Consider the following 9,497-nt stretch of genomic DNA (forward strand, 5'->3'; position numbering starts at 1 on the left):
CGTGGATCTCATCTCAAGTATTTAATTTGAATAGTGACAGGTGCAGACTTCTTAGGTGGGTTCAAACAGAGAGAATGTGATAGAAATACGAAAGCATCACTAGTTGACATAGCTCCTAGACTGCTGTTTATCCTTGCTGCAACAAATTCCTTTTAACTGTGAGAAGGATTTTTGTAGTGGTGAATATTGTTTTATACACCAGGTGTGGTTGAATGACTGCGACTCCCTGTCTGAAGCTACATGGCTGTTGGCTCCTTGAACAAGGGAATTGAGGTTTGTGGTTGGATTTCAAGATGTATTTCTTTGGAGGTTTAGGAAGTCGTGTGCAAGCAAATCGAACTAGTAATCTGAGAGAGACCCCTTACACAGTGTAATTTGGAAAAGACTGATACTATACACTATACTTGTAGAAGACTACCCCACCCACACTGTAATGCACAGCTTTGTATGTTTGCTTCTTTTCCACACATTTTACACAGTGGTTGCACAATGCCCGCTACAGGTCTTTTACATGCCTCATCTACCTGGGAACAAGAGCATGTTGCATAATAATTTGGAGATACAGCTCTAAGCTCCGTCCCAAAAAGGGATTGTCCATCTAAACTGGTTGGCCAAATTTTGCTGCTTGCATCCATGCATAAAGCGTGTACCCTGGTTCTTTGGGTTGTACAGTCTCTTTTGGACTGGGCCAAAAGTGATTGGCTTATGGTTGCCGTTTGTCTTTTATGGGATAAACAAACAATAGATAAATAATAAAAGGTTGCCAGAATATTTCAATGATTTTCCCATTAATTTGAGGCATTCCATCAATCACTTTGGTGTAGTCTAGGTGAGCCTCCTTAATGCGTACTGGTGCACTCAGACATGGATCTTGAATTTATTGTGCCAAGTGGACTCAAACTTTACTGGGGCTCAATAACTCCAAAACCTGTACTGGTTTTTAGGTCTCGCCTGTCGATGCGCATGCGCATCGAGCTTGCGAGACTATGGGGGCTTATCCACTCTTTATCCAACTTGCAAGGAATCGTGGCGATTCCTTGCAGTGCACGAGAAATTGAAGCTCAAGCGCATGCGCAATGAGCTTCAAAGCGCGTGCACAAGCCCCCAGCCGCCTGCATTGCCTGCTCTCTCTGTCACAGCCTCCCCCAGCTCCGCCTCCTCACTTTTTGATTGCACGGCCGTTAGGCCGTGCCTCCCCTACTCTACTCCCCCCTCCTTCTTCACTCCCCCTCACGAGTGTCACGACGCACCTCCGGATCCGCCCCCTCCCCATTTTCTCTGCCTGCCATGTCGCGTCGCATTTCTCCTCCCCCCTCTCCCCAGCCGCCTGCCTTGCCTACTCTCCCGCCCCCTCACTTCTTGATTGCACGGCCGCTAGGCCGTGCCTCCCCTACTCTCCTCCTCCTACTCTCCTCCCCCCTCCCCTTATCTGGCCTTCCCTCCGTCTGTTCCCTCTCCCCGCTCCGCCCCCTCCCCTGCCCGCAGTCTGTTCGAGACAAGACGAGAATTGAATTCCCTCTCAATAGGTAGGATATTTTACATTATACACCACTACCTGTAAACAAATGTGACAGAAAGGTAAAATAAAGTCACGTTCCAATTAGGAAAAACATTAGCTGTAGCTGGAGCTCGAGTCAAGGATACCCGTGTTGTACGGCATTCTTTTAGTCTGTATCATTCTTTAATCTGCTCTGCCTGTAAACGGTATATTGACAAACTAATGTAACCAAAAAGCTCGTGCTCAGTTAGTTCGTTGTGTATCAACACGTATAATGGCCGCCTGCATTGCCTGCTCTCTCTGTCACAGCCTCCCCCAGCTCCGCCTCCTCACTTTTTGATTGCACGGCCGTTAGGCCGTGCCTCCCCTACTCTACTCCCCCCTCCTTCTCCACTCCCCCTCACGAGTGTCACGACGCACCTCCGGATCCGCCCCCTCCCCATTTTCTCTGCCTGCCATGTCGCGTCGCATTTCTCCTCCCCCCTCCCCCCAGCCGCCTGCCTTGCCTACTCTCCCGCCCCCTCACTTCTTGATTGCACGGCCGCTAGGCCGTGCCTCCCCTACTCTCCTCCTCCTACTCTCCTCCCCCCTCCCCTTATCTGGCCTTCCCTCCGTCTGTTCCCTCTCCCCGCTCCGCCCCCTCCCCTGCCCGCAGTCTGTTCGAGACAAGACGAGAATTGAATTCCCTCTCAATAGGTAGGATATTTTACATTATACACCACTACCTGTAAACAAATGTGACAGAAAGGTAAAATAAAGTCACGTTCCAATTAGGAAAAACATTAGCTGTAGCTGGAGCTCGAGTCAAGGATACCCGTGTTGTACGGCATTCTTTTAGTCTGTATCATTCTTTAATCTGCTCTGCCTGTAAACGGTATATTGACAAACTAATGTAACCAAAAAGCTCGTGCTCAGTTAGTTCGTTGTGTATCAACACGTATAATGGGTGTCGGGAGAACACACCTAATGGGTCTGTCTTGAGAGTCGTCCCAAAAGCGATTCAGTTGTCGTCAGCTTCAAATGTTTTCCTCTGGATTCAATCGGTGTTTTAGATTTTTGGATCTGTATAAGTTTCATTATGTTTTTAACAGTTACATTTTACTTCACCGGAGTCTCGAGTTTATATTAAATTAAACCTCGGGGCCCTGTCCACTTATATTCCGTCCATACAGGGCTAGGTGAGCAGTGTCTTAAGCTGTGCGCAGGTGCAAAAGAGTAAAGTATATTTGCGCGCTTGTCTGAAAGAGTAGTTCATCACAGTGTAGCCTCCTCCCTCGAATCACACTGTGCGCATGCGATCAGTATTTCATGTTGCGCATGCCTATGGGATACACGCATGGTACCTTGATGAAGCTTTTTTTCAGGGAATTGTGTTCATAGTTGGGGTTTCTGGGTGAACCCCAACTCACCCTCACTCACCCTCAACCCCTCACCCTCAACATCAACCCCTCACTCACCCTCACTCACCCTCACCCACCCTCACCCTCACTCACCCTCACTCTCACTCACCCTCAACCCCTCACCCTCACTCACCCTCAACCCCTCACTCACCCTCACTCACCCTCACTCACCCTCACTCACCCTCACCCACCCTCACCCTCACTCACCCTCAACCCCTCACCCTCACCCTCACACAGTGCAATAGGTCTCGGAGCATTTGAGTTAGAGCTTTTAGAAATGTTTATGGCTTTTTTTTTTTGTAATTCTTTAGCATTGGCTACAGGAAACAAAAATGCTAAAGATTTACAAAAAAAACCCATAAACAATTCTAAAAGCACTAACTCTAATGCTGCGAGACCTATTGCATTTCCAATGCTTGTTATATGTTCTAATTATAAATGTCTAATAACGTGGGCTGGGCTGTCTATTTTCGGAAAATGCAGACACTGTTTTCAGTATGGATATGTGTATCCTGACAAACTAAAAACCGTGGGTAGGGGTACAAGGTATTTGAACCTTTCCATCAATCACATTTGTGCTCACAGTACACATAACTCAGAAAAACGCGCTGTTGATAAGAACACCTATCCCCTCCCCTTTCTAAGTAGAGGTGCGTGGGTGTATGTACTAACTGAATATGGGGGACATTTTGTTACTGTGTGCAAAGATGCACAATAAATAACAAGTCTTCAAAAAAAGTTTAAGGCTTGATAAAATCTATTAAAGCTATGGCCTAGACTTCTGGCTAAGACTGTCAAAATCAATGTTGCTACAGCTGTGAAGCAGTTAAGAAATATCTCACAAGACAGCAGAAGGAGCTGCGATAGATTAAACCCCATGTTGAGGTAGAACCAACAAAGATGTCTTATTTCTGGCAAACCTTTATCTAAACTACAGTGTCCCAGGCTACCAAAATGGCCATGAGAACATAGGGGGAAGAACTGGTCACCAACAGAACATTTCGGTTTAAACAATCTCCATGAACAGAACTGAGAAAACGAAGTAAGTGGACTTCCAACTTAGAGATCAATCACTACAATCCTCCTGTTTCCTGTCGTGAACTGTGATATGCATAACTAACCTAGAAATCAGGCAGCATGCTTAGGCAGCCATTGTAATAAAAGTCCTGGGGTGGCATCGATTGATGATAGCTCTGACCTAACAAGGTCCCCACAAGATATTTCTCAGCAAGGAGGTATTCCTTTGAATGCACTGCAAGTGATGACAATCATAGCCACTTGCTCTAAAAAAAATGGACTATCTCAGTTACCATATTAGCCATCTCGGAGGGCGCTGGTACACAAGGTTATAAAGGCTTCTGTGTTTTAGAAGGAACTTAATTACCAAATGCACCAAATTATGTTATTCCAGATTGGAGTCCAATAACCATTACTAGATGCAAGAGATGCATGAAATCAGAAGGGAGATCCAGGTTCTCGGAATGGAGGCGTCAGTTGCATGGAGACATGGCACTGGTGTTCATCCAGGTGGGACAACAGGCTTCTGTTGAGGACCTAACCTGCAGAGGACTTTGCTGGACATCATAGTGGGATGCACCAAAAATATAAAGACACCGTTATATTGACTCATGTTTTCCAGTACATGGTGCAAGCAATCCATGTAAATCAGGCCAAAACAGAAAAACAAAAATATTCAGCAGAGATGCATATTTACAGGAAGATAGTTTGGTGTAACATGCATCTTGCATTATGGGATACCTACTAATTAACAGAACTATAAAGGAGGAGAGTTCAATAATCGTCATCAAGCGTTCCCAGTGATCAAAATTGTGCAACCTTTTCGGTAATGCGACAAGTAACCCATTCATGCAGTCATGGAGGGCTGCACCAATATCAAATAAATAGCATAAGAGAAAGCTGGTGCGACACAACAAACAAAAAGAATGAAAAGAAACGCGCCAATGAAAGATGCAGTAAACCAAATGCCCTGTATATCTTGTACTAACTAGGGTAACAGTCAGCTTATTGCATTAACTGCCTAATAGTGGTTGGACATCGACATCAGAATATTGCACTTAAAATACACTCCAGCATCGGGTAAATCATGTTGGTTAATATGACATAATTTTTAGAGAAAAATTATAGTGTTTGCGGTCGTGTCTCGCTTTTTTCCACGTAGTTCGCTTAAAAGCACACAGGTAAGACCGCGTGTGCACAGCATGCTCCGCCCAGTCAAGTAAACTGTGTAGCGACCAATAGGACAGCAGCGTGCGTTGAGAAGGATGGATTTACGACAGTCAGTCAAAACTCGTCAGTAGAAAGAGGCGGGTTCCACGATATAAAATAGACAGGCACCCTAGCCTATCAGAAAGTGGTACCTCACTTTCTCCAGAAAGGTACAGTTTATGAGAAGTAGGCGGGGATCACTCAAAACATGAACCAATCCTCTCTAAGAAGCGCCCACGGGGAGATTGGGGGCCGACACTGCCTTTGTACAGACTGAGTGTTCCACCAATGGGCATCTGAGATGGGCATCGCCTCATCCAATCGGGCTTCGCAGCGGCACTTGGGCCCGCCCGTGCATATTTCGTATTTAATTCCCTGCCGCGGAGCTTCGTCTCACTGCCTTGCTGAAGCTCGCGTGGAACATCTGTAGAGCAAGAACCAGCGCAGCGCGAGGACTTTCCGCCACCCATTTCTTTGTGCCAGATCAAAGCAATTACCGCCATGGCAGATACAGCAGTAGATACCCCCGTCGTACCCGCCGAAGTGCCCGTCAAGGTAAGGATGCGACCTTCCATTGTTGCAACTATCGCCTTTTGTGTACGCGGTACGCGTTGCGGGGGTGTGAAGGACCGCGTGGACAGCCTATAGAATCCAGCCTTAAAGGGGGAGGTGAGGTGTCGACTGAGGGTTTGTATAACAGCCCCACATTCAGGGAAACACCTATGAATAGGCTGCTAAATAACACAATTAGGCGCGCACTATAGCGTGAAAGATTGTAAATAGCTTGCTGTGTGACTTGACCATAAATGTTGGCTCGCCGATCAAAAATAGAAGAATGACTGCTATTAGACTGCCGGCGAGTGAAAAGTTTCGTGCCCTTATTTTAACCATTGGGGCTTAGAGGGGAAGTGGTCCTCCCGCCGCGCTCCCTGCTCTATGCGGGGCTTTCCGCGCACGTTCCCCCACCCGCGCTTCGTTGGCGCTCCCCGTCGCTGCTTCGGAGGTTGGTGGGCGAGCAGTGGTTTCGCTGCTTCCAGCGCATCCCTTTCCTTTGAAGTCCCCAGCTGCGGCCGCGCTCCGAGCAGGTGTTCAGTCACAACTCCAGTTCATATGCCGGGACGCGTTAAACTGTTAGTGTCTCTGTCGGATGGTGTGCGGGGAAGAGTCACACACGACAGGTCGGGGTTTTCAGTGGGAATACGCGCTCCCCCGCCGCACTGTGTTGAAAATAGCCTCTCCATGTGCACTCTGTTTAGTCTAACCAACCCCCCTGTGGTCTCGTCAGTACTTTGAGGTAAACGTCGCTCCGCCTCCCGTTTGAACCCATCGGGCGCTGTGCGCGAGCGCGCGACGCCCCCTCTCCGCGTGCCCCCTCCTCCTCTCTCCGAGGGAGCGCGCGCTGCTCGTCTCCTCACAGCCTTCGCGCGTCACTGGGAATCGGCGGGAAACCGCCTGCATGCGCGCGCGAGGCCTCGGCCAGCGCAGAGCTTGTGAGCATGCGCGTGGGCAGCGGCAGCTCCGCCTCCCAGCGCCGGGCACAGAGGGGCGCGCAGCGCGCGCGCCTCCGGCAGGGCTCTGGCCCAGCTCTTTGTCCTGCCCGCGTGTGTGCGCGCGTGCCCGCCTCCGGGAGCGCGAAGGGCCAGATGTGTAGTGCCGCACTCGGCCTGTGACTGGCGGCGGCGCTCGCGTTTTCTGGCGGCGCCCCCTACAGGCCTAGTCGGCCTCAGTCACAGGAGAGAGATGCATTTAATTGCAGCTGTAGTGATTTTACGTGACCGAACTAAATATTTCGTTTTTCCTTCAGGATCTCAAAGAGAAGAAAGAAGTAGTGGAAGAACCAGCGCAAGAAAAAGCAGAGAACGGAAGTGGCGACGCACCTGCAAACGGAACAGTACGTTTTACATTTTGTTTTGTGTTGCATTGTTTATTTTTGATGGCTCCAAGGTACTTCGAAAATCCAGACTACGACAGTAGTGTGTGGGCTTGGTGGTGATAAAAAATGGGATGCTTGCTTGCATGTCTTTAATCAACTAGAAGTGCTCAGTGTGCCGAACGCTTGTTCCCCTTTTAGCGATCTCGTATTTGTTTGAACTGGCCAGCTAACTACACACGCCTTCATTTGGCAGTGGAAAAGGCTGAATCAACTTTGCTTTCATGTTCAAACCGTGCATGCAGGAAGCGGTAACTATTTAATCCAATGACTTTTTGCTTTCAGGAAGAAAACGGCCACGATGAAGAAAAACCAAAGGAGAAAGAGGTAGCTAAAGAGGAGGTGAAAGAGGCAGTGAAAGAAGCGGTGAAAGAGGTGGTGAAAGAGGTTGATGCAGAAGAGAAGACAAAAGGAGGTACGCGAATTGTCTTTTGTATCATTCATGTCACTGTTCTGGATTTAGCAGCCCACTAAGTCGTTGTAATGTATGGCGAAATGACAATGCACAGCATGAAGTAAACGTCCCACTAAATTTCCAACCAATTTTTTCTGCTGCTAAAGGAGAGGGTGAAAAAGAAAAAGAATGTCCAGAAGAATCGGAAGAACATCCCGTGAAACGTCCTGCAGAAGAAGAGGTAACCAGTTCAATAGTTTATTGGTTTAGTGTAAAATGGAGATGGCAGACGGCATCTGCAGAATATTTCAGTTCGGAAGCGTCCATCGATCTGATCTGTCTCTGAAGCAGGTCAATACATCTCAGTTTGGGCCCTCGATCTCATTAGCACGACCAAACTCATCTACATTGAAGGGCGTTGAAAATGGCCACGTCCCATCATTTCTCCCTGCTTGTGGTCTTTGAAATATTTTCCTTGGCAAAGGCATTAAAGTAATCGGGGATATTTACAAGGGACAATCCGTGGCTGCTGCTGGCATACAATTTCCTCTGCATGCTTGGAACACGTTTGTTTACTATTGAGGCAGTTCTGGTCCTTAGCAGTCCTCTATCATGTGAAACGGTTGTTGGGGCTGCTTTAGCCTGCAGCATCCACTTTAACATGAATCATTCAAGTGAAGGAGTTAAGTGATGCTAGGGGGTCCCGGCCATATTTTTTTCCCTTAAGCAGTGGGGTTTCTGACCGAAGGCAGTGAGGTTAGCTGTGTTATGCATGTTTATGGCCCTCAAGTTCGAGTGATGGGAATGAAAACCTTAATACTGAAGATTGGGGTTTGTTATTCCAGCTTTATTAATCTTGACTTGTTTTTCTCTATTCAGGATAAAACCGAAACTAAAAAGCAGAAGACAGAGAATGGTGACTCCACAGAAGTTAAAGCATCGGCCTAATCAATTTTACATTTTTTTTATAGCTTGAGTGACATGGTTGCCATTAATTTGTAGAGAATGTGCTTTTTATCTGTACATTTTACAGACCAACTTTTTTATAAACTGTAAACTCACATGCACTAGCCACATGTAACATCACAGCAAGATAGCAGCGTTTTTTTTTGTAAAATGTTATTTATTGGTGCGTGTTTGTACTGGTTGACTGCTACAATAAAAAACAATTTTGTTTTTAAGTGGTAGCTTTTAGCATTGCTATTTGTACATCTTTGAAGCACATGCCTTACATTTCGGTGCAGCCGTGTGTTTCAATGAGTAAAGCTGCCTTCCTGTAATATAAAGATTTAGCATAGGCGTTTCATATGCAACGAAGGCCAAAGAGATGGGTCTTAATAAACCAGGACTGACTGGCTCTATTTGTATAGATCTCTGGACTCCAGTTTTGTTGCTGTTTGGTATATATAGTATGGTGCAAGGTTTAAAAAAAAAGTCAGTTAAATATGTAAATTTCTCGTTTTCTGTGTGCTGTCAAAGTGTGCGTTTCGCAAAGATTTTGAGGGATTCGGCATAGTCTTCATTTTCTGGTTTAAAACTGTATACCTCATTAGTTGATGCTTGACCACTACTTTGTATATTCGGTTAAGTACTATAAATAAATCTTTCTTTTTATAAATTCTAGATTCCTTGCATTTCTTTAATACAGGTTCCACTTTGACTATGGTATATTTTTAACTTCCTCGTTTTCATTTTAAATGTACATTTTGCCACCCTTGCCTTTTAATATTTTGTTGCTGCAAAGCGATGAGTGCTATATAAATAACTTGAATGACAAAAGCTACCCTGCACACCAGGACATAGGAAAACCTTTTAAATAACAGCAACACCACCTTGCTTCTAGGTGGAGAGTAGTCTTACTCTTCCCATCGACAGTATGGAGCTATTAGAATAATTATTTGAGCAAGTTCATTCTGTGGAGGAAGAGCGTACCAAAAGCCCTCGCAGGGAAAAATATGTAATCCTGCTAAACATAGTTCAAATTTGAAGCATTTTTCTCATTACAACACTCAAAGACAAATGCAAGCGTGGTGGACTTTGAGGTTCTAT

At 46.3% G+C, this 9,497-nt stretch overlaps 1 protein-coding gene across 1 annotated transcript; it reads left to right on the plus strand.

Moving 5' to 3' along the window:
• The first annotated feature begins 5,269 nt into the window (after positions 1–5,269).
• On the plus strand, positions 5,270–9,066 carry LOC144754697 (uncharacterized). Its single transcript, XM_078642830.1, has 5 exons — positions 5,270–5,679; positions 6,929–7,015; positions 7,340–7,469; positions 7,616–7,689; positions 8,328–9,066. Exons 1-5 carry the CDS (start codon positions 5,626–5,628, stop codon positions 8,394–8,396), a joined length of 414 nt encoding a protein of 137 aa, XP_078498956.1. The 5' UTR covers positions 5,270–5,625; the 3' UTR covers positions 8,397–9,066.
• The last annotated feature ends 431 nt before the right edge of the window (positions 9,067–9,497 follow it).

Source organism: Lissotriton helveticus, chromosome 5_1 (genome assembly GCF_964261635.1).
Source record: "Lissotriton helveticus chromosome 5_1, aLisHel1.1, whole genome shotgun sequence".
Lineage (NCBI taxonomy): Eukaryota > Metazoa > Chordata > Amphibia > Caudata > Salamandridae > Lissotriton > Lissotriton helveticus.